This window comes from Oryctolagus cuniculus, chromosome 19, assembly GCF_051225735.1.
Source record: "Oryctolagus cuniculus isolate XC-2025 breed Fujian yellow rabbit chromosome 19, ASM5122573v1, whole genome shotgun sequence".
Lineage (NCBI taxonomy): Eukaryota > Metazoa > Chordata > Mammalia > Lagomorpha > Leporidae > Oryctolagus > Oryctolagus cuniculus.
The window spans coordinates 70,948,869-70,973,092 of record NC_142885.1 but is presented as its reverse complement, the minus strand read 5'-3'; the positions used below and the strand labels follow the sequence as shown (position 1 = coordinate 70,973,092).

The window sequence follows — 24,224 nt, the reverse complement described above, 5'->3', positions numbered from 1 at the left end:
CCGTCTCGGAGCCACGCAGCAGTCCGGGAGCAAGGAGGGCTCCGTGGCCTGGGCCTGGCAGCACTGGTTCTGGACGCCACGCTCAGGCCTGAGAGCCGACACAAGGTCTGCCTACTCGGGAACACTTCAAGGGACAAGCACCCCCCTCATCAGGCGGAGAGCAAATGCAGCAGGATACAAGGGGGCCCTCTGGGGGCGAAGACTCCCACCTGCGTTCCGCATCACGGCTCCAGAGGGCTCGAAGATCAGCACCTGCTTTCCGTTCCAGACAGCGACAGCGTCCTGGAAGAATCCGCGGTCAGGAGAGGCAGGATGCGGACCTGAACCCCACTGCAGCCCTCTGTCCCGCGCTCTAAGCAGGTCCACCCCTGCGGAGTCAGCCACAGTCCCTCGCGGGTGGAGGTTAAGGCTGCTTCCCAGTTTTGCAAAACGGCCCTGGGTTGCTGTGACTCTTTATGAACACAACACTCGGGGCTCAGGGGAAGACAACGCAGAGAACAGGGAGGGGTGGCCCAGCTCGCAGGGCCCCCAGCACTCACCTTGGTGGCAAACACGCCGCTGACATGCATGTCTGTGCGCAAGCTGTGTGCTGCCCCCGTGGACAGGAAGGACACGCTGAGCGAGCTCGGGGACACCTGCACGGCGGCCACTTGCTGGTGGAAGTGGGACGAGAGCGCCTGCTCCTTGAGGACCACCACGGAGCTGCCGAGGTTCACCGCCAGGAGGTTCTTCCTGGAGCCCCACTGCGCACCCACGTCACAGAACAAAGAGGGGAGAGGCCGGCAGGGTGTGTGGGGGGCGTCCACAGACACGAGGACCCACCCGCCATTCCCAGCGCCCTTTCTTCAGCTTATCTAAGAAGGGGTGTGGCTATGCTGGCGGCTACGCTGGCGGCTATGCTGGCGGCATCAGCTCCGGTTGGGGGCTTCTGGAATTCACTTTTCTGAGTACCGTATAAGGATGCTTATGTTTAAAAATGATGGGCAGTTTACACAATGTGTTAAGTTTTCTAGCTTTCTTACGCTGAGGTGAAATCCTGAAAACACTACACTCAGTCCCCAGAGCCCATGTCACCGTGGGATTCCGCCTCTGGGAAACACTCAGGACAGGTCAACACAGGAGAGACAAAGGCTGGTGCCCAGTGAGGCTGAGGGAGGGGAGGGGAGGGTGACTGCTGATGGGAACACATTTATTTTATGGACAGCAGAGATGTTCTTAAATTTACTGTAATGACAGCTGGAAAACTGGAAGTATACTAAAAATTACTTAGGGAGCCGGCGCTGTGGCGTAGTGGATAAAGCCTCCACCATCGGTGCCGGCATCCCGATTCAAGTCCTGGCTGCTCCACTTCCGATCCAGTTCCCTGCTAATGTGCGTGGGAAAGCAGTGGGACACAGCCCGTCCTTGGGCCCCTGCACCCATGAGGCTTTGGATCAGCTTAGCTCTAGCCAATGGGGTCATTTGGGGAGTGAACCAGCGGACGGAAGACCTCTCTGCCTCTGCCTGTAACTCTGCCTTTCAAATAAATAAATAAATCTTAAAAAAAAAAAAAGAACCTACTTAAATTAAAAAAAAGACCATTTGGTATGTGAATTATTTCTTAACAAAGCTATTTTTAATACCTAGATAAAGTTAGGAATAGAGACAGAGAGATGGCATATAGGAATGAATTAGTTAGTACAGGTCTACAATCCTTATTTGTAATTCTGAAATCCAAAAGGTCTTCTGAATGTTTGTGATAGATTTTTATTTATTTAATTTGCTTGAAAGGTAGAGACAGAGCTCTCCCATCCACTGGCTCACTCCCCAAACACTGTCAGGGCTAAGCCAGGCCAAAGCTGGGAGCTGGGAGTTAACCCAGGTCTCTGTGTAGGTGGCAGGGACCCAAGGTGTACAGTAGCAGGAAGCTGGGACCACGAGTAGGGCTAGGAGTTAACCCAGGTCTCTGTGTAGGTGGCAGGCACCCTCCCAAGACCTTTACTGGCTGTGCCAAGCGCCCACCCCCTAAACATGTTCACGACTGTCATATTTTAGACAATCCTAAGGTGAATAACGGCTCAACCCAAGTTCAGCGCTCATCACTCCTCCGCTCCGTGGACAGAGTCGAGCACGCGCAGCGCCGCCGCAGAGCTGTACCTCTACTTGTCTGATGTCTCCCTCCAGCTCAGCGGGCGACTGCAGCGCCCACCTGTCCTTGCCGTCCACCCAGCGGCTGCTCAGCGGGCCTGGGACCCTCTTCCACATGGCCACTCGCCCTCTGTCGGTGCCAGCTGCAAGAAGGCCTGGAGATGACAACACTCACAGTCACTGTGCGGGAAGAGGCACCATGGCAACCATGGCAACCAGCTCCCTCCCCGAGCGCTGCTCCAGCCCCACGACCGGAGGAGCCTTCACAGGCGGTCACTGGCCCTGCAGCCCAGCTGGCGGAGGTGGTGTGCTGGCCACGCGGCTTCTCCGGCAAGCTCGCCTGCTGTGTTCTGGGCTGCTTTCCCAGTGCAGGGGCACTGCCCAGCAGCCAGTAAGCATGGCTCTGGCTCTCTCCTGTCCTCTGTGTACACGTATCTACCTGCATGTGCACCGCCCCTCCCCACACTGTGGGGTTTCAGGAGGGGCAGGTCAAGGTGACACGGTCAATCCATCTTGTGGTGGGCATAACCCTCCGGCCATATGTGGGATACCAGCTCTCCTGTCCCTGGCTTGCCCACACCGCACTCATGCTGCTTCAACGACCCTGGCTAGCACTGACTTCCAGCAGCCGTGTGTCCCTGTGGTCACTCTGGCCCCTCCCGGGCTGCCTCACCTTTGACCGCGCAGTAACAGACACAGTTTATGTTCTCTCCTCGCTCAAAGCCACACGACTCCTCCAGACTCAGCACGTAATTCTCTTCTCGTCCTAAATCCCAGAACCTACAACGAGGAAGAAACGGCAGGAGAGGGCCGTGTGAGAGGCTTCCCACTCTGCTCCCAGCATCTGCCGAACCCGTGGCACAAACGTTAGAAACAGGGCACGAGGCCTGGCTCTCTGGACTCCACAGAGTCCTGTTTGTGGTGACACGGGTGACACGCAGAAACACACAGCCCTAAGCGTCAGGCTAAAGGAGCTGGACGCAGGGGAGACCAAATGCTCCGTTTAGTGGGTACCACGCTCAAATAACCAGGCAAGGCAGTTCCACAGACACACAGGGAGGGGGGGCACTCCTGGGGCCTCTCCAGTTGTCCCCTGGTGTGGTTAACTGAGCATGCCCGATTTGATGGGCACATTTCACTGAGCGCGAGGAGCCTGTTCCTGACAACACTTTATCTAGGGCCACAAGCTGGGACGGCTGCTCTCACCTGAGGACTGCCTCTCCCAGGGCCGTCACGAGGAGGCTGTCCTCAATCAGGATGATGTCCGCCCGGTGCCCTGTTTTCCCGCTCAACTTCACCTGGATAAGGGAAAACCCAAGAGCAGCGTGTGGCTCTCGCTGTGGCTTCTGTTCCTGGACTTGGTCCTCGGCGACGTCGCAGACTCCCCCAGTGGAGGACAGGAAGGGAGGACAACAGAGACCCGAGATGCACAGGCTGAAGCACACGGCAAGTCTTGCACATTAAGTAATAGCCGCCTAGCACGTGGTGTGCCCCTCAGAGAACACGCCCAGAGTGATCCCCAAGTCGGGCCCACGCCCTCCAGGCAGGTCTCACTTGCTGCGGCCCTGCCAGCCAGCGCGTGGCTGGGCAGGTGTCTGAGGCCAGCCTCTACGGGCTGAATTGTGTGTCCCCCAGATTCAGGTACTGGAGTCCTCACCCCAGTGTGACTACGACTGTGAGTGCAGATGGGGCCTTCAGAAGGTGACCGGGGTGAAGGGAGCTCATGGGGGTGGCGGGGCCTGGCCTGCCAAGGCTGTGGCCTCTGAGTCCTCTCTCCCAGGACGCAGTGAGCAGGTGGCTGTCTGCAAGCCAGGAACCAAAGAGCTGGCACCTCCCTCACGGAGCCTCCAGTGCCCAGGACTGCGAATGGGAAACGCCTGCCATCAGGCTGCCAGGCCTGTGGCGTGTCTGGGGCAGCCCGAGCTGAGAAACAAGGTCCCTGTGACTCACTGCCCACTCTTCAGATGAGGCGATGGGATCTGAGTGACCAAATACTCACTGACTCACAAAAACTGACTAGTGCCATGATCACTAGAGCATCTGCATTTTCCAAGAAGGAAGGACCCCCGTGGTGCAAACAGGGGCTGGCGTGATGATACGGCGGTGAAGAGCCACCCGCAGTGCCGGCATCCCATGTGGGTGCCACTTCATGTCCCGGCTGCTCCACTCTGATCCAGCTCCCCGCTAATGCACCTGGGAAAGCAGTGAAAGAGGGCCCGAGTGTTTGGGCCCCTGCACCTGCAGGGGAGATCTAGAAGCCCCTGGGTCCAGACTGGCCCACCTCCAGCCATTGTGGCCATTGGGGAATGCACCAGCAGATGGAAGATCTCTCTAACTCTGCCTTTCAAATAAGTAAATATTTTTTTGACAGGCAGAGTGGACAGTGAGAAAGAGACAGAGAGAAAGGTCTTCCTTTTTCCATTGGTTCACCCCCCAATGGTAGCTGCGGCCAGCGCACTGCACTGATCCGAAGCCAGGAGCCAGGTACTTCTCCTGGTCTCCCATGGGGTGCAGGCCCAAGCACTTGGGCCATCCTCCACTGCACTCCCGGGCCACTGCAGAGAGCTGGCCTGGAAGAGGGGCAACCGGGACAGAATCCGGCGCCCCGACCAGGACTAGAACCCGGGGTGCCAGCGCCACAGGCGGAAGATTAGCCTATTGAGCCATGGCGCCGGCCCCTAAGTAAATCTTTAAAAAAAAATTTAAAAATATTAATAAATAAGTGAAAAGAAGCCCACAGGAGGGCAGTGGATGGCAGTGTCCCTGGCGAGCCGCAGGTGGCTGGAAGGTGGCCGCTGTGGGGCGTGTGGTGCTGCGTCTTCACAGAAGGCCTCGCTCCCCTGGGCGCAGCCCAGAGCTGACGCTGAGTCACCTTCAGGGACCTGGCGCTGTCCTTCAGGAGCCACCTCACCACGTGGCTCTCCAACGGGCCACTGTAACAGCACCCCTGCCCCATCCCCACCTCGGCAAGAACGTGCACGTGCGGGCAGATGGGAGAGACTGTGCCAAGACCTTGCCAGCAGGCCACACCCTACAAGGGACAGTGAGTGACTCCCTTGATGCCCTGCAGCTGCAGACGGCCGCCACCTCACCTCCCCTGCTGTGAAGGTGGAGAGCTGTCGCAAGGCGAGGGCACAGGCGTCTCCCACTGCCCACGGCTGCCTGGCCACACCAGCGATCTCCTCCTTGGTTCTCACACGAGCTAAGCATCCGATGGTCAACGGCTACGTTAGACCAACACCTTTTCGGCCTTGCTAACTCCCGCAGAGGGCAGCCAGAGCAGGGCTCTCAGTGCCACCAGGACCACTCTCCCAACTACCTTCATCATTTCTGCTGCTTCACCGGCAGGCGTCACCGTGTACAGGGACAGCAGAAGGTTCTCCGTGACCACCACCAGCGCCTCTCTTTTCTCGATGTAGAACATGGTCTGGATGGAGCCATCTGTGGATGCCACGCATGCCGTCTTGCCTTTCTTGTCCACGTAGTGCACGGTCCCTGGGAGCACAAGCGTGTGTCAGCAAGCAGCTGTTTCTATCCACCAAAGACACTTTCAAAACAAAACATCTTCACGCTAAGAATTTAAAAAGAGAGCATTTGTATGTGACCTCGCAGGCTGCCATCTCTGAACCGTGACAGTCACACTCTGTATCTGTCTACGAACACCAGGCACACTCACACTGACGCAGGGTCAAGGAGGACCCTCACCACGGCCACCGCTCTGTCCCCTCGAATGTTACTGCTGCGCTGTCCGCCATGCTGCTGGCTCTCCGGCAGCTCCCCGCCTGGCCCCCTCCTTCTCCAGCCCTGGCCCCGCATCACTCCTGCTCTTCCCTGCCTGGCCCCCCCTCCTTCTCCAGCCCTGGCCCCACATCACTCCTGCTCTTCCCTGCCTTTCTGGGCTTCAGAGCTGGGAGAAGGCCTGGGAGCTCTCAGGAGTCTGGCTCCCGCGTGCTGCCCTGCAGAAGCACCTGGCGAGGCTCCTCGTCAGACGCCCAAAGGTGAACTCCGAGGGTACGCAGAGGCTGCAACAAGCGCACGTGACGGCAGGCTGGTGGGGGAGCCGTGGGCAGGAGGCCCTGGCACACAGCGGCCGCTCGATGAGTGCAGACTTACAACCCAGGGAGCGTCACACAGACCCTCCCACAGCCTCTGCTCTATGGCCGCTGGGCCTGGCAGCCAGGGAGTGGCCACTGCAAGAAGCTCCCGGGCGAGAGCCCCTCGAACACAGACACGGGGCAGCTCCTGTCCTCCCTCCTTAGAAGCAGGACACACACAGCCAGGCCGACGGTGCAGCCCCCAAGGATGGCCCGTGCGCAGCCGCTAGCAGCGCTTGTGCGAACCCCCAGGATCCTCTGCCTCCCCGAAAGGCCAGCCAAGACCCGCACCATCGGCCAGACTGACGAAGAACGACAGCCCCTCGTGGGAGCCCATCTTCGGGAAGCTCCCCAAGCCACTCTTCCTCCAGTTAAACATGTCCAGGGCCTTTTCATCGCCACTCACGGCCGCCTTGGCCAGCTGGACCAGGTCCCTGCAAGTAAACACAGCACTGCAGTCGGGGCCCTCCGCTGCCCCCCGGGGCCGGTGCCACCACCCCCGGGAGCCCCGCGCTTACTCGCCAGGAGGGGGAAGCTGGAAGATGCAGCGCGTGAGGTGTTTTCCATACTCGTGCTTCAGCAGAGGCGCTCCTTGGACTCGACCCCTCTGATCCAGTCTCCACAAGAGCAGAGCCCCGAGCTGGAAAACCGGCGTCGTCAGTGCTGCACCCACCCACGCACAGCGCAGGACGACACGGGTGCTCCTCAACACTTCTTTTCACTTATCTTATTTATTGGAAAGGCAGACAGACAGAGACACTGGCCGTCCACTGCTTCACTGTTCAAATGCCCCAGGAGTCAGGGCTGGGCACTATACGCAGGTCTCCCACGTGGGTGGCAGGGACCCAAGCACTTGGGCCATCGGGGCTCCTTCCTGGGATGTGCACCAGCTGGAATCAGAAGAGCTGGGCACTCGGATACGGGATGTGGTATCCCGGTGCAACACTGACCACTGCACCGAACGTCCTTACAGACCTTCAACACATGCACGGCAAAAATCTCTAACGTTTAAGTCAAAAGCCTTTAAGGAAAGAGTCAGAATCCCTGCTATGCACTCTCTCCCCACCTGTATTCCCAACAGAGTTCCGTTTTCAGGATTTTTATATTTTAGAATAACTTGAGATTTTCAGAAAAACTGCAAATACAGTGTAGAGCATCCCAGATACAACACCAGTTTCCTCTACCAGATCATGAAACAGTGGGGTGCATTTCTTTTTTCTCCCCCCTTATTTATTTATGTGCTTATTTTAAAGGCAAAGAGAGAGAGAGAGAGAGAGAGAGAGAGAGAGAGAGAGAGAGACCGCCCCCCACAGACAGAGAGATCTTGCATCTACTGCTTCACTCCCCGAGGAGCTTCAACAGCTGGGGCAGAGCCAGGTTGAAGCCAGGAGACTGGAGCTCCACGGGGGTCTTCCATGTGGGTGGCTGGAACCCCAGCACTTCCACTTCTACTGTCACATCTACTGCTTTCCCAGGTGCATCAGCAGGGAGCTGAAGTGGAAGTGGTGCAGTAAGGATCTGAACTGGTGGTCTCATCTCGCTATGCCAGCGTCCCAAGTGGCAGCTTAGCCTGCTGCGCCACAGTGCTGGCCCCAGGTAGCACATTTCTTAGAATTAAGGAACCAACCCTGTCGCATTACTACTGACTACAGCCCATGCTTCCTGTCCCCGGCCAAGGAACCAACCCTGTCGCATTACTACTGACTACAGCCCATGCTTCCTGTCCCCGGCCCCCAGCTCTCCCTGCGGGCCCCGCCTGGGGCCCCCGAGACGTCGTCGTCCTGTCTGCTCTGGGCTGGGACGGTTCTCAGACCCCCGTGTGGGAGCTGTGTGGCCGTGAGCAGTGCTGCTGGGCACCCGTGGGCTGCCCCCGTGCTGGGGCTTGTGTGACGCTTCCCTGGACCTGAGTGGGTTGTGGTCTGCAGAGGGGGAGCGGGGAGGGGCAGCACCTCCTCCTCACGTCCTGTCGAGGGTTCCCTCTGCCCCCCGACCCGCTGCTGCTGACCCTGATGGCCTGGCCGGGTCGTGCCTTTGGTGTCTCCACTGCCTATCACGTCCTATGCTCCCTGGAGGACATCGCTGTACGCAGCACATGGGCAAGGGGGGGTCGGGGCCACCTCCTCACAGGTGGGGGGTGAATGCAAACGATGTGGGCTTCTTCAGCAAGAGAGGCTGTCTCTTCTCCACCCCGACTTTTTATTCAATCACACCCTTGTACCCATGTGGGCTTAGAGATATTGATCTACACTGGACTGTCCAACACCGTTTCATTTATTTGGTTCCTGCTTTGGTCTCCGGGAGCTTTCTGGTTGGCTCCTGGGTCCCTCTGATGAAAGCCCACTGTGAGGGTGGTGCTGGTTCGCGAGCACACCCCAACTTCCTGGCACTCTGAAAGTTTCCAGTCTCGCTGTACTGCCAGTCTCTGAGCCAGCCATTTCTCCGCGGAGTGCTGGTTCATTACTGGAGGGGAAGACCCGTAAGCAAGAGCCAGGTTCCCAGGCGTGCTCGATTCTATGGTCGTCAGCGTCCCTGATCCCGAGCTCAAAGGCTATGGGGGCTTGAGGAAGCAGGGCTTTGTGACGGGGGAGGGGGGACAAGCGAGGCTTGGCCAGCAGCAGGCAGCCTGTGACCAAATCCATGGCCCTGCTCCTGTGCTGTGGAGCCCAGGCTCTCCAAGGCTGCAGGCTCTCCTGCCCCCCCCCTCGCTGGGTAGCACCGTTTCTACAACAGGACTTTAAACCAGCTCAGCTACAACGGACGTCCAGGGAAGCCTTTGCAAGGCAAGTGCGGGCACCCACACTACCAACGCTGACAGATGGTTCTTCACTCTGCAGTGTCATGGGGATATGCAGAAAAGCATGCTTGTGTTGCATAAGCCCTTTTCCAACAAACATTTTTAAAAGAATGCCCCCATAGTGAGACGAAACCACAAAGAGAAAACAAAGGTGACCCCTTGCCCTGTGCCAGCCTCCCCCCCTCCCCCCGCCCCGCGGCAGTGACTTGAGCAAGCTTCATCAGCTCGGCCAAGCCGGGCACCAAAGCCAGTCCCCGGGGCGCCACCAGACACGGCCGTCTGCGCGGCCAGGCTACTGCTCAGGAGGCGACCATGGACGGCCACGAGGACGGCGTCTGTGCCGCAGGCAGTGGCTTCTGCTCAGAGGGACGCACACGCCTCGTTCCGAGCCAAAGACAGGTGTGGACGCCGGGAGTCGGAGCTAAACCTCCACCGACTGGCGGGGAGGGCGTGCCAAAGATGCAACCAGCAACGACTCCTGCCCTCAGGTTCCTGTCTGACGAGCCAGGACGGCGGGCTTCACGGAGGCCGAGACTCAGGAGGAGACAGGCTGTCGGCCGCCTCTGCGGCACCCGCTCTGCCTGGTGTCTCTCCACACCTTACTTTTCTGCACCTCTCACACCCAAGGGTGAGCCTGTGTGTTCAGGGCTGTCCTCACTGTGTGTGAATTCCACGTCACCTCACACAGTGCATTTATACAATCAGACCTGCAGCCAAGCTGCCCGGAGAAGTCCCCGGAGCCAGGCAGAGCAGGATCTGGGGCAGCAGGGACCAGCAGGACACCAGAATGCTCCAGACCGCATCACTTCACAGGCACTGGCACGCCGGTGCTCTGACAGTGCACCACTCGCAAGCCCCTCGCTGACCTGCCTGCCAGGGATCAGGGCGGGGGAATCCTAGGAGGAGGTGGGTGGCTGGGCAGGTAACCAACTCCTGGACTCCTGATGGGACTTCTGGTGGACACTTACTGGGCGACCCCACCCCGGGTCTGTTTCTGGAGCCTGAACACCCCAAACCCTGCTGAAGGCGCAGATGCGAGCACTGAGCACGCGCTGGCTGACGCTCAGGGACGGAGGAGGAGCAGGTCCTCCCGAAGCCAGCCACACTCTCGTCCAGCTGTGGGATGCCCAAAGGCCCCTCCTGCTGCAGCTGCTCTGGGTTAGCTCCATGGGCGCCGGGACAGGCCTCTGGGCAGTGTCTTCTGGCTACTCCTGACGGCCTCTCTTCCCGTTCTTCAATCGCTCCCAGCACCTCGGATCCTCCTAGAAGGACGAGTGTTTCTGCTCTTAAGTAGTCTAACTCGCAGGAGATGGCTGGCTCACACCTGGGCTCCATTTGATGCCTTAGCCAACTATTTTGTTAGCTGTTTCTTAATACGGTCAAGATGACAGTGATGAGACTAGTGGCCTGGCATTACCGTATCCCCACGGCAAATCTGCAGACCCTAACAGCAGGGAGGGGGAAAGATCGGGGACGCAGGAATATGGGACACAAAAAGTCATTAGGTGGGAACTGAATGGAAAATAAGAAAAACCACCCAAACACGAGAACTTGATAGAAAAACAGGCAAACATGGACAGAAAACCAGCACAAAAACTGTCGGCGACACTCACTGCCGACAGAAAGAATCGCAGACAACGAGGCGGCGACACTCACTGCCGACAGAAAGAATCGCAGACAACGAGGCGGCTCTACCAGTCTGCTTCTCTAGCTAGGCCTGACCCTCTGGTGCCCCTGTGGGGAGAGACCGTCGCTGCGCTGCCTGTGCTGTGTGTGCTGTGTGTGTGCTGTGCTGTGTGTACTATATGTTGTGTGTGCTGTGTGTGTGTGCTGTGTGTAGTGTGTGTGCTGTGTGTGCTATGTGCTGTGTGTGTGTGCTGTGTGTCATGTGTGTGCTCTGTTGTGTGTGTGTGCTGTGTGTGCTATGTGCTGTGTGTGTGCTTTGTGTATGTACTGTGTGTGTGCTGTGTGTATGTACCGTGTGTGTGTACTGTGTGTCATGTGTGTGCTCTGTTGTGTGTGCTGTGTGTGGTTTTTGTGTTTGCTGTGTGTGCTATGTGCACTGTGTGTTGTGTTGTGTGCTGTGTATGTTGTATGTTGTGTGTACTGTGTGCTATGTTGTGCTGTGTTGCTGTTGTGTTATGTGCGTGGTGTGTGTTGTGCTGTGTGTGTGTGTACTGTGTCGTGCAGTGTTGCACTATCTTTAAAAAAATAATCAGGAAAACAAGCAGGCAGACAATGTCCTCTGTGACTCTGGCACAAAGTGCTTTATCTGATCGTCTCATGAGGAGACGGACACATCTAAACTGAGGGACATGCTACAAAGCATTCTACAAAGTTGCAGACTCTGCAAAATTTCACCATTTCATGAAAGAGAGAGAGAGAGAGAGAGAGAGACAGAAATGAAAGTGGAATGCAACACTTGACCGTGTGGAGGAGGAACTGGCTGGGAAGCACGCCCTGGGATAACGGTACTGCACCGCACTGGACTTCCTGAGCTGACCCCGCATTGTGGTCATGCGGTAGGACGTCCTGGCCAGGAGACTGGCGCACACGCACGCAGGAGTAAGAACCACAGCGTGGGCCTGGCACCGGGGTCAGCAGGCCAGGCTGTGCTTGTCCCACACCGGAGCTCCACTGCCAACCCAGCCCCTGCCACCGCACCTGGAAAAGCAGCGGTGACGAGTGCGCGGGCCCTGCCACCCACTGGGGAGACCCAGATGGGGTTCCAGGCTCCTGGCTTTGGCCACAACAGCCATCTAGTGGACCAAAAGATGGAAGATCTCTCTCTTCCTCGCTATCACTCTGCTTTTCAAATAAACAAACAACTCTTTAAAAAATAAAGTTAAAAAGGCTCATAATGCCTGCGACAAATCCTAGTTACTCGAAGAACATATTCGGGGGGCAGGAGGCAGGAGGCAGGAGGAGCTGTGCAAAGGACGGGGTGCTCCTCACTGTTCCGTCAGCTCCTCTCAAGGATCCGTGCCGTGTGAGGAAAGGGGACCCGCAGCCGAGCCTGGAGGGGACTCACAAAGCAGCGGCTGGGGTAAACTCCTGGATCCTGACTCTGGCCTCCCGCAATGCACAGCCTGGGGGGCAGTGCAGATGACACAGTAATTGGGTTCCTATGACAGCACGAATATCCAGCTACGGCTGGGCCCACACCCGGCTGTTGCAGGCATTTGCGGAGTGAACCAGTGGACGGGACTGCTCTCTGTCTTTCAAATAAGTCTATCTCTGCCTCTCAAATAATTAAAAAGGAAAGAAAAACCAGTTAAAGAAAGAATGCATTTGTGTGTGTCTGAAGACACGGGAGATGCTAAGCAGCCACGTGTCTGGAGGGTGGCAAAGCGCACGCTGGCAGGGCTGCATTTCAGATGAGCACAGCTGTGAATCTGCGGTTTGGAAGCGTGTCACCCACAGTTACCACACAGGGACACACGTGCAATCTCTGTGGGTCAAACGAGCTGGCAGATCACTCCCTACCCCGGGGGCCTCCCCTGCACAGCACCCCCAGCCTCCCTCATCCACGAGATGCCAGGAGACTCCTCCCCAAGCTGCGATGACAAAAGCTGTCTCTGCACTACCACAGGTCCCCTGGGCGCTGGGCAAGACTGAGACAGACAGAGTTAGGGACTCCTGGCGTGTTCACGGACCTGAGGGACCTGAGGGTGTGAGAGGGACAGCGCTGGAGTCAGTCTCCCAGTGTCTGAGTGCAACTTCTCGACAGAGCTCCATTTCAGAACCGCAGACACAACCTGGTCACCGTGGGGTTCTGGGAAAGACATTCCCAAGTCTTGTTTCCAGTATAAAATCAATTCTGCAACCACATTTGGCAATCGCACACTTCAAGGCAGTCTGTGACACCTGCCAGAGCTCGGTCAGGGACTTCGCCACCAGGCTTCACTCACCTTGTCCCCGGACACGAGGCAGCTCCCACTGGTGCTCCAGCTGAGGACGGTGACGGCGGAGGTGTGCATCATGGGGACGGCGTGCTGCTCCCTGTCCTGCTGGTTAAACACCGTCACTTCTCCCATCTCCCAGCCAACAGCCAGGATCAGCCGCGTTGGGTGCCAGCACAGCACAGTGACCTGGGATGGCCTCTCAATATGTGTATCGAGCACACGCTGACCCTACGTGGGACAAGAGGTAAAATCCAGTGTTATAGGGAGTGGCAGCCACTTTAAGACTTATTTATTTGGGGCTGATGTCGCGGCATAGCAGAAAGAGCCACTGCCTGTAAGGCTGGCAAACCATGTACGCCCCAGTGTAATGGCTGCTCTACTTCTAATCCAGCTCCCTGCTAATGGCCAGGAAAAGCATAAGACAACCCAAGTGCTTGGGTCTATCCACTCATGTGGGAGACCCAGACAAAGCTCCAGACCCCTGGCTGCCACCTGGCCACTGTGGCCATCTGGGAAGTGAACTAGTGGATGGAAGATTAATTCTCTATATTTCAAATAAACACAAAAATATTTTCTAAAAGGAGATTTATTTATTTGAAAGAGAGCCAGGAATCCCATCCTGGTCTCTCTTGTGGGTGGCGGAGACTCAAGTACTTGGCCATGATCTGCTGTCTTCCCGGCACATCAGTAAAAAGCTGGGTAGGAAGCAGAGTGGCTGGGACACAAACTGGGCTCCGACATGGGATGCTGCACTGCAAGCAATGGCTAAACCCTCTGCCCTACAAAGCTGGCCCTGGTGGCAGCCACTTCTTAGAAAAAAAAAATTTTTAGAGTTATTTATTTATTTGAAAATCAGAGATACAGAGAAGCAAAGGCGAGAGAGAGAGAGAGAGAGAGTCAGTCAGTCTTCCATCCGCTGGTTCACTCCCCAGTTGGCTGCAACGGCTAGAGCTGGGCCAGGAGCCAGATTATTCCAGGTCTCCCACGCGGGTGCAGGGACCTAGGGACTTGGGCATCTTCCACTGCTTCCCCAGGCCACAGCAGAGAGCTGCATCAGAAGTGGAGCAGCTGGGACACAAACTGGTGCCCATATGAGATGCCGGCACTGCAGGTGGTGGCTTTACCTGATACGCCACAGCATCGGCATCTTATTTGTGTTTTGTTGTTGTTGTTGTTAAATATTTATTTAAAAGGCAGAGTTATAGAGAAACAGAGAAAGAGATCTTCCACCTGCTGGTTCACTCTCCAGATGGCTGCAATGACCACAATGCCAGCCCCTACTTTCAAAAACTCCTGAGGGAGGCTGCTGGGTGAAGTGGTTACACTGCCACCTGGGACAACCACATCCTGTCCTGCAGGGCCTAGGTCTGAGTCCCACCTCCACTTCTAATTTCTGCTTCGTGGTAATGTGCATCCTGGCTTGTCCAGAGAGCGAACCATACTCACAGCCAAGCATTCCCATGGCTGTGACTGGGTCCCAATGAAACCTTATTTTTTTTTTTTTTAAGATTTTTATTTATTTGAAAGAGTTACACAGACAGAAGAGAGGCAGAGAGAGAGAGAGAGAGAGAGAGGTGTCTTCCATCTGCTGGTTCACTCCCCAATTAGCCGCAAGGGCCGGAGCTGTGCCAATCCAAAGCCAGGAACCAGGAGCTTCTTGTCAGTTTTCCACATGTGTGCAGGGTCCAAGCACTTGGGCATCTTCTACTGCTTTCCCAGGCCACAGCAGAGAGCTGGATCGGAAGTGGAGCTGCCAGGTCTCGAACCAGTGCCCAAACGGGATGCCAGAGCTTCAGGCCAGGGCGCTAACCTGCTTTGCCACAGCGCTGGCCCCAAGTTGCTCCATTTGTGATCCAGCTCCCTGCTGATGCACCTGGGAAAGAAGTAAAAGATGGGCTCAGTGCTTGGACCCTGCCATGCAGGTCAAGACCAGGACAGAGTTCCAGGCTCTTGGCTTCAGCCTGGCTCAGCCCCAGGCTTTGTGGTGATTTGTGGAATAATCTAGCAGTTAGAAGCTCGCTCTCTGTTTTCCCTCCGTCTCTGTAACTCTGTCTTTCAAAGAAAAAAAAATATCCTTTAGGAAAATAGAGAGGTCCACATACCAGGGCTCTGTAACACTGGGAATTTGGATTTCAGTGGGAACTAATGACAGGTATGATTTGTTTTCATGATTTTTTCTTCATGAAAAAGCTCAAGTCCCAGCTGCTCCCCTTCTGACCCAGGCTCCTGCTCATGTGCCTGTGAAAGCAGTGGACAACGACCCAGGAGCTTGGTCCCTTCCACATACATGATAACTGCAGGGAGCCCCGGCTCCTGGCTTTGGCCTGGCTCAGCCCCAGCTGTTGTGATCATCTGGGAGTGAACCAGCAGCTAGAAGGTCTCTGTCTCTCTCTAATCTTCTGTAACTGCCTTTCAAATAAATACATAAATCCTTAAAAAAAAAAAAAGCTGGCACAGATCTAAACACACACGTGACTAGACCTCACATACATGCATGCACACGCATGACCTCACACACATGCATAAGCTTGCATGATTAGACCTCACACGCGCACACGACTAGACCTCACATGTGCACGCACACACGTGATTAGACCTCACACGCGCACACTAGACCTCACATGTGCACGCACACACGTGACTAGACCTCACATGTGCACACATGCATGACTAGACCTCACACACATGCACACACATGACTAGACCACACGTGACTAGACCTCACACACACGTGTATGCACACACAACTAGACCTCACACAATGCATGCACGTGTGTGACCAGACCTCACACACATGTGTACACACCTGTGTGGTACATGCACATACAGGCACACACAGGACCAAAGAGCCATGAAATACAAGAGGCAGAAGCTGCTGAGGGCAGACCCACAGCTGCCAGATTACCTGCTCCAGATAGGTGTCCACGATGCCTCCTGAGGTGGTGCCCTTGGAAGCCACCGCCAAGAACGGGAGGACGGGGTGCCAACTGATGTGAGAAGGGGCCCCCGCTGCATCCCGGGCGTCGAGCTGGTGGTCAAAATAGAGGGCCATGACGGGACACACACCTGCTCAGAGTCGAAACCTGCATGGGCAAAAGCACAGAGTCCAGGGGTTTTAAACACACACCAGGCTGTACAGTCTCAGAACCGACAGACCACAGATCCACCATCCTGCAACCTTGGGCCGCTGGACAATGTCTCTCTGAACCGGTGCAGGCCACGACATGTGGAATGCATCTCCAACCAGGAGAAAACACAAAACTAGAGACAAGGGACTGGGCCTGGGATGTCATGGGGTGTGACGGAAACAGACTCCACAGCATGCAGGCCCCGTACCCCACAGCCCACCCTCTGTGCTTGGTGATTTTTATTCCAATGACAATGAGGATAATTCATCTTTTCTCAGCAAAATTTTCAAAAAGCAAACTGCTCCACTGGAGAGTACCTGCGTAGGGAAAAAGTCCCCAAATTCTGGTAGAGCATAAAGCGGGAGACTGTCTTCTAACCTCCCCCACCCCCTGCCCCGCCCCAGGTCCTGGCAGACGGATGAGTCCCTCCATTAGAGTCCACAAGACAGAGTCCGGAAGCCGGCGCCGTGGCTCAATAGGCTAATCCTCCACCTTGCGGCGCCGGCACACCGGGTTCTAGTCCCGGTTGGGGCGCCGGATTCTGTCCCGGTTGCCCCTCTTCCAGGCCAGCTCTCTGCTATGGCCAGGGAGTGCAGTGGAGGATGGCCCAGGTGCTTGGGCCCTGCACCCCATGGGAGACCAGGAAAAGCACCTGGCTCCTGGCTCCTGCCAGGATCAGCGCGGTGCACCGGCTGCAGCGGCGGCCATTGGAGGGTGAACCAACGGCAAAGGAAGACCTTTCTCTCTCTGTCTGTCTCTGTCCACTCTGCCTGTCAAAAAAAAAAAAAAAAAAAAAAAAAAAAAAAAAAAAAAAAGACAGAGTCCGGGGAGACTGTCTTCTAACCTGCGCCCCCCCGCCCCCGCCCCCGCCCCCGGGCTTGTGCTGCCAACTTCAGCAACCTTTCACTCTTCCTTGCAGGCCTGGGACAGACAGGTGCCACCCTGTTCCAGAAGAGGCAGAAGCTCAGGGGAGATGGCTGACGGGCCACCCCAGGTCAGTGTGGGAGGCAGAGGAGAGTGCGTGTGGGCCAGCTTCATACCAACACAAGAGCTACCAGAACAACAGCACTGTGCTGGCCAGTTCTCCCGCTGCCCAAACGCCCTCAGCCGGAGACCCTGTGCACTCCTGCTGGGGAATGTAAGACGGCGCTGCTGCTGGGGCCCCGCAGGTCCACTTCTGGGCATGCGCTCCGAGAACGGAAAGCCGGGGCAGTTACGACGCTGCTCGGGACAGCACACCCCATACTGGAGCGCCTGGTCCAGCTCCAGTTCCTCCACTTCTGATCCAACTTCCTGCTAATGCACACCCCGGAAGGCAGCAAGTGGGGGCTCAAGGGCCTGGACCCGTACACCCCCGGGGAGACCCGGATGGAGTTCCTGGCTTCTCCAGCCAACACCGGCACTGGGGGAATGAACAGCAGATGGGAATTCTCTCCATGACTGTCTCTCAAAAAAAGATTTCTCGGGGCGGGCGCTGTGACACAGTGGTTTGAGGCCCTGGCCTGAAGCGCCGGCATCCCATATGGGTGCCGGTTCTAGTCCCGGCCGCTCCTCTTCCAATCCAGCTCTCTACTTTGGCCTGGGAAAGCAGCAGAAGATGGCCCAAGTCCACCCACCCGCGTGGGAGACCAGGAGGAGGCTCCTGGCTTTGGATCAGCGCAGCTCGGGCCGTTTCGGCCATCTGGGGAGTGAACCAGTGGATGGAAGACCTCTCTCTCTGTCTCTACCTCTGTTACTTTTTCAAATAAATAAAATAAATCTTAAAAAAAAAAGATTTCTTAAAAATTAGCAGGGCCGGCGCCATGGCTCACTTGGTTGATCCTCTACCTGCGGCACAGGCATCCCATGTGGGCACCGGGTTCTAGTCCCAGTTGCCCCTCTTCCAGGCCAGCTCTCTGCTGTGGCGGGGGAGTGCAGTGGAGGATGGCCCAGGTGCTTGGGCCCTGCACCCCATGGGAGACCAGGAGAAGCACCTGGCTCCTGCCTTCAGATTGGTGTAGCTCCGGCCTTGGTGGCCATTTGGGGGGTGAACCAACTGAGGGAAGAAACTTTCTGTCTCTCTCTCTCACTGTCTAACTCTATCTGTCAAATAAAACAAAATTAGCAAAAGGACCTTTCCGAAAATTTTTATCTATGTTAATTTTATTTGAAAGTCAGTGAGAAAGAGGAGCAGACAGCTCTTCCACTGGCTTCCCATTTCCACTGCCCAAATGCCCACAACAGCCAGGGCTGGGCCAGGCCACAGCCAGGAGTCCAGAGTTCCATCTGGGTCTGCCACACGGGTGGCAGCGACTCAAGCACCAGACCCATCAGCTGGATCCCAGGGATGCAGCAGCAGGAAGCTGGCGGGTAAGCAGAGCCACCAGGCCCTCGAATGTGGGCCCCAGTGTCCCAAGCAGTGACTCACCACTGCTCCCAAATCTCTGTTCCGGAAACGTTCTTTAAACATTTATTTTCATTTTACTTGGAAGACAGAGATCGATCTCCTACTTGCTGGTTAACTCCCCAAACGCCTGCAACAGCTGGGGACTGGCTACGTTGAAGCCAGGAGCCTCAGACTCCAGCTGGGTGTGCCACGCGGGTGGCGGCGACCCCAGTTCTTGAGCCACCGCCTGCTGCCTTGCAGGTGCGTTACAGGGAGCTGGAATCAGACCCGAGCGCTGTGATGGGGAGGCAGGTGTCCCAATCAAGAGGCCAAACGCCCACACGGAAACCTTTTATGACGAGCTTCAATGTTTTGCATCTAGACAAAGGTCTACATCCTATGAAACATTCTTTTTTAATACTTAATTTGAAAGACAGAGTTACAGAGAGAGGTAGAGCCAGAGGGAGAGAGAGGTCTTCCATCTGCTGGTTCACTCCCCAAATGACCACAACGGCCACATCTGAAGCCAGGAGCTTCTTCCAGGTCTCCCACGTGGGTGCAGGGACCAAGCACTTGGGCATCCTCCACTGCTTTCCCAGGCCAGAGCACAGAGCTGGATGGGAAGTGGAGCAGCTGGGACGTGAACCCGTACCCACACGGGATGTCAGCACCACAGGCGGCGGCTTCACTGGCTATACCATGGCGCTGGCCGCTGGAAAATTCTTTTTTTTTTTTTTTTTACAGGCAGAGTGGACAGTGAGAGAGAAGGACAGAGAAAGGTCTTCCTTTGCCGTTGGTTCACCCTCCAATAGCCGCCGCGGCAGGCGCACCGCGCTGATCTGAAGGCAGGAGCCAGGTGCTTCTCCTGGTCTCCCATGGGGTGCAGGGCCCAAGCACCTGGGCCATCCTCCACTGCACTCCCGGGCCACAGCAGAGAGCTGGACTGGAAGAGCAGCAACCGGGACAGAATCTGGCGCCCCGACCGGGACTAGAACCCAGTGTGCCGGCGCCGCAAGGTGGAGGATTAGCCTAGTGAGCCGCGGCGCCGGCTGGAACATTCTTTAACCAGTTTACTTTGCGGAAATATTTCTCTGAAAACTGAGCAATACATAATTTTCGTTGTAATGATTACACATGACGTAAGTACTCTGATAGGTAATTCTAACATGCTTGAATCAAATTAAACTTGACTTGCCCTGTTTTGTTTTTCAACTTCAAACACTGTGATAACAGAATGCGAACAATATTTTCTCTTTTAAAATTTCACTGAAGGTACACAGACTTCCTACTAGTCACACACGCAGATCTGGGAACACAGCGATGCCTCCCCCTCCACCTTCCCGCCCACTCACAACATCTTTCGTGCTGGGTCTTTTCTGCTGGGAGGACCTCTCTCCTCCGCGAGCCCTCGGGACTTGGTCCTCCGGGCCTGCCCCCGCTCCGGCTGCTCCCGGCGCTCCGGGGCGGGTGCCCGGCCTCGGGCAGGCCCGCCTCCGCGCTCGGGCCCTGGGTGGGCAGCAGGGCGCTCCCGGCGCCGCCCGACCGCCTGTTTCCACCCGTCGTCGTCCTCTCGCGGGCATCCTACCTCGTCCGCCAAGTCAGCATCCGCGGCGCGGCCGAAGTCACCGGGCGAGCCGCGCGAGGCGGAGGGCTGACAGCCACGTCCCGACCGCCGCGACCGCGTCGCTTCCCCCGGCCGACGCCCGGGCTCCGGCCACGAACCTGCGGCCGGGAGAAGGAACGCCGGACGTCTCGCTGGTCGCGGCCGAGGCCGCCGCCGGGCTCGCGGGCTGCCGGCGCACGCCTCGGTCTCCCCGCGCTCTCCCGGCCCGCCCGGGGCTCCGCACGCCGCTCGCCGCCCGCCGGGGCCGGGACCCGCGGGACTCGCTCGGCCGCGCCGCCGCGTTGCCGGGACGACGGCCGGGGAGAGCCGAAGGCGGTCGGCGGCGTCCGGCGGCCCCGCGCCGAGTCGGGCGAGGCGGGCGCGGCCCTCGGGGGCCCCGCTCTGCTGGGTCTCGGGACAGGGTGGCCCCGAGCCTTCGTCGGAATCGCCCACCGAGCGGACACGCGTCCGGCAGAGCTGCCCCGCGCGCGCGCACACCCGCGGGCGCGCGCCGGAGAGGGCCGGGGGCGCCCGAGCGTCCTCCTCGGGCAATGGCGAGGGGGAGGCGCGCGGCTGCGGGACAGGGGTCGGGCCCGCCGCTCTGACAAACACTAGGACCGCACACCCGCGTCGGCCGCCACGACGAGCACCCGGCGCCGCAGCGCCCCCTCGCTGTGAGGAAGCGCCAGCGCCCCCCGCCGGATCCCTTCACCGGATTCGCGCCCGTTTCCACACGGCGTGAGGCGGCGTTTGCTTCTCACGCATCCGTCAACACAGCGGCGGCCAATCACCGCGCCGAGCTGGCGCTATTGGCTGGCGGCTCACCAATCCGGAGCGACGCACAGCCCGCACGGGCGCAGGCCGGCGTCACAACATTACTCACGTCGAGGGCCCGCCCCCGCGCTCGTACGTGCGGCGGCGCGCGCCCGCTGCCGGCCAATGGGAGCGCCGCTACGGGGGGCGCGCCCGCCGGAAAGCTCGTGCGGGCTCGCTCCCGCGCGCGTCGCCCCGCCCCGTCCCGCGCGCCCGGCCGCCCCGCCCCGGCGCGACGTCCCGGCGTCTCCACCGGCCGCCGTAGCCGGAACTGCTGCCGAGCGCTGCGGGTTGGGCCTCCGGTCGCCTGCAGCCCGCGTCAGCCCCCGGTGCCCCGCGCAGGGGCCGTGGGAGGAGAGCGTCGGTCGGCGGCCGCCTCGGAGGCGGCACGGCCACAGCGGCGTCGCGGCTCGGCCCGGCTTCTCCTCAGCCGCCGCGCGGAGGCCGGGGCTCCTCCGCCCGGCCGGCTCTGTGGGCGCCCGGGGGGACGTCCCGGGGCTCCCGGAGGCCAGGCTGCCGCGGGGCGTGGATGAAAAAGGTGACCGGAGGGGCGTCACGCGGGGCGGCGCGGGGCGCTGTCCTGCACCCGCAGCCCGCCGGGAGGGTCCCGGGGCGGGGGTGAGGAGTGGGGTGCGGGCCCCGTCCACGCCCTGCAGCCCCGGCGGCCGCGGTTCGCGGGGCTGGGGCCGGGCCCGCTGCGCGGCTGCGGGTGTTTTGTTGCTGTTGGTGCGTTTCTCCCGTGGAGACGGGCAGGCCGCGAGGCCGCGCGCCCCGGCGTCTGTCCCGGGGGGCTCCGTTGGTGAGCGCCCCGCGAGCTGCGCGGGGCCGTTGTGGGGCGCCGGCGCGGGGCCGGCTCGCGCGCTGTCGCCGGTGCCTGGGCGCCCTGGGCTGCGGGCGCGTCCGGGCAGCGGGTCCGCGAGTTAACGCGAGAAGCGTGTTGTGACCCGAGTTTTCACGCGGGTCCCCCCGTGAGGCTGCTGCCGTTGGGCCGGGACGCGCGAGGTGGCCCCCGGGGGCGCAGGGCACGCACCTCCACCCTGGGGAGGGTCCTCGCGTCCAGCGCTGGGCCGGCGACCCTGGGCCACCATGGCGGTGTCGGCGGCGCCACCCGGCGCGCCCGCGTCTGTCCCGCGCCGGGGTCGATGCGGGCTGCCCGGCCCCACGGCGGGGCGGGCTCCGAGGGCAGCGCGCGGGGCAGGTGCGCCGCGCCGGGGAGCCCCGCGCGTGTCGGGGGGCGGGGCGGGGTGCGGGCGAGGGGCGAGGGCTGGGGCCGCGGCCGAGCCGAGGCGGCGCGGGCAGCGAGGCCGGCGCTCGGGCCGGGCCAGGAGCAGAGGCCCCGCAGGGTAGGCGGGCGCGGGCGCGGGGACGGAGCGGTCCGCGCCTCGCTGGGCCCGCGCCCTCCGGGGCAGGGCCGCGCCGGGCGGCCGGGCAGTCGCCCCCTCCAGCCGGGCGCCCGGGCCGCGGGTCTCGGCCGGCCGGGCCCCCGCAGCCCACGGGGGCCGGGCCGGGGCGGGCCGGGCGGGCCGGGCGGGCCGGGCGCGAGCGCGGATTTGGAACAAACAACGGCGGCCATGTTGAGAGGGACGCGGGCGGAGAAAGTTGCCGGGCCCGGCGCGGCGCTCACGGCGCTGCCCTCTGCTCCCCGGCCGCAGGATGACAGTGAAGCTGGGGGACGGCGGCGGCGGCGGCGAGGTCGGGCTCAAGAAGCTGGGCAAGCGGTCGGCCGAGGAGGAGGCGCTGGCCGGAGACGCGCCCGGCGGCGCGGACGCGGCCGAGGACGGCGGCACAAAGCGCGACGGGCCGCCCCCCCGGGCCGGCGCCCCCGCGGCCCCCGGCGCGGCGCCGGCGCTCGGCGGCCCCCAGGACCAGCACCACTTCCTCCGCTCCAGCGTGCGGCCGCAGAGCAAGAGGCCCCGCCGGGACCCGCCGGGCGCGGTGGGCGGCGGCAGCTCGGGGCCCCGCGGCAAAGGTAGGGCGGGCGCGAGACCCGGGCCCCTCCCCCCGCCCTGGGAGCGGCGCCGCGGGGGGCTTGGGGGCGCCGTCCCCCCCCAGGCTGACCCCGGCGTGAGCTCTGAGGACCCTTTCTTTGGGCAAAGAAAACAGCCCGAGGCAGGCTTTTTCCCAGAGGCTCCTTGCGACTCTCCTCTCCGGCCTGGGTGGTGGGCTGCTGCTAGCCCAGGACAATGGTTCGGAGGAGGGGACGGCCCGCGGGTGTCTGTCCCCATGAGGGGCGGGGACCACGGCTTCCTGGCGGGGGTGGAGGGCACGGGCGGGCCCTTCCTTTGGGCAGCCGGGAGGGTCTCGCCCGGGTAGGGGAGATGGACGCAGCCTGGCCTGTGCGGTGGGATTGGCCGCTCTCAGCCGGGAATGTGGCTGTGGGTCCTTGTCATCGAGGGCAGGTTCGCAGCACTGCTTATAAATAGCAAATTCAGCACCTGGAGTTCTGCCTGAGAGAAAGCGTTCACTGGTTTCCTGGGAAATGTTGGTTTAGGTTTATCCAGTCGTTCTGCAGTGTCTGAAAGCAAGCATGAACCGAGACCGGCCGGGGCTCCGGCCTCCCGCGTCCCCCTGGCCTGCGTTTGCCTCCCGGGAGCAGGCTCCCTGAGGACGAGGAATTTTGACGGCAGCGCGCCTGGAGATGCCGCGGTGGCGTTTGGCTTGGCCCGCGAGTGCTACTGAGTCAGTACGCACCGGCGTGCTCTTCCAGCTTAGCTTGTTAGGTAGAACAGCCTCTCACTGTTGGTTGCAGGTCCCCCTGCGTGCCGTGGGCAGGGCCTCCGTGTGGGGATGCCGCGGGTGCCGGGAGGGCTCGCTGTGTGTGGGGTCTGAAGCCCCACCACCCTGGCCCCTCAGCGCCACTCTGCTCACAGGCCTGCCGCAGGTGTCTCGCCTGGGAGACGAGGACAGCAGCCCCTTAACCATCCCGGAGCGTGGCTGCCGAACTGGGGGGAGGTGTGGGGTGGGAGACCAGCCACGCCCCGCGGTGGTCTTGAGCTCCTGTGCCTCCCACAGCTTCTGAGACTCCACCCGCCCTGGGCTTCCTGCTCGCTGCTCACGGCTGTGCGGACTCTGGATGCAGCTCACCCTGCCGGGACACCCCTCGTGCCTGTGCCTCGGGGAGAGTCCCGCTCAGCTTAGTCACCTCCATCAGCGGCCAGAGGGAGCCTGCCCTGCTCGTGACCTCGCGAGGCCCAGACCTGCCCCGGCACGCAGTGGAAATCTCCACAGGGGGCTGGGTCTGTGTCCTGGGAAATGAGCAGTCGGACAGACTGTGACCTCTGGAGGAGACGTGGACCGTGAGCGGCCGCCTTGACGTCCCCCTTCGCAGCCTCGAGGGCCTTTGAGGGAGCGGGGCAGGGACTTGCTCCGGTTTGGCTCCCGTCGCAGGAGCGTGC

General features: G+C 59.9%; 2 protein-coding genes across 14 annotated transcripts in view; one reads left to right on the top strand and one right to left on the bottom strand.

Moving 5' to 3' along the window:
- Positions 1-20,766, bottom strand: part of IFT140 (intraflagellar transport 140) — an 86,656-nt gene extending 65,890 nt beyond the window's left edge. For 4 of the 9 annotated variants that reach the window (XM_089321889.1, XM_089321892.1, XM_089321893.1 and 1 more), the window contains exons 1-11: positions 19,999-20,766; positions 15,826-16,003; positions 12,927-13,148; positions 6,740-6,861; positions 6,513-6,655; positions 5,447-5,622; positions 3,334-3,425; positions 2,801-2,907; positions 2,137-2,282; positions 540-743; positions 210-282 (exon numbers count right to left, since the gene is read on the bottom strand). In XM_089321889.1, the coding sequence (XP_089178015.1) occupies positions 210-282; positions 540-743; positions 2,137-2,282; positions 2,801-2,907; positions 3,334-3,425; positions 5,447-5,622; positions 6,513-6,655; positions 6,740-6,861; positions 12,927-13,148; positions 15,826-15,972 (1,432 nt within the window). In that variant the 5' untranslated portion in view covers positions 15,973-16,003; positions 19,999-20,766. Of the gene's footprint in view, positions 1-209; positions 283-539; positions 744-2,136; positions 2,283-2,800; positions 2,908-3,333; positions 3,426-5,446; positions 5,623-6,512; positions 6,656-6,739; positions 6,862-12,671; positions 12,791-12,926; positions 13,149-15,825; positions 16,004-16,700; positions 16,819-19,998 lie in introns of those variants that run through there. The other 5 variants (XM_089321887.1, XM_089321890.1, XM_051830267.3 and 2 more) reach the window with 5 other exon arrangements.
- A 473-nt stretch (positions 20,767-21,239) lies between these two features.
- CRAMP1 (cramped chromatin regulator 1) overlaps positions 21,240-24,224 on the top strand; it is a 56,760-nt gene continuing 53,775 nt past the window's right edge. For 2 of the 5 annotated variants that reach the window (XM_070064137.2, XM_051830289.3), the window contains exons 1-2: positions 21,872-22,027; positions 22,482-22,798. In XM_070064137.2, the coding sequence (XP_069920238.2) occupies positions 21,972-22,027; positions 22,482-22,798 (373 nt within the window). In that variant the 5' untranslated portion in view covers positions 21,872-21,971. Of the gene's footprint in view, positions 21,368-21,864; positions 22,028-22,481; positions 22,799-24,224 lie in introns of those variants that run through there. The other 3 variants (XM_089321896.1, XM_089321895.1, XM_051830290.3) reach the window with 3 other exon arrangements.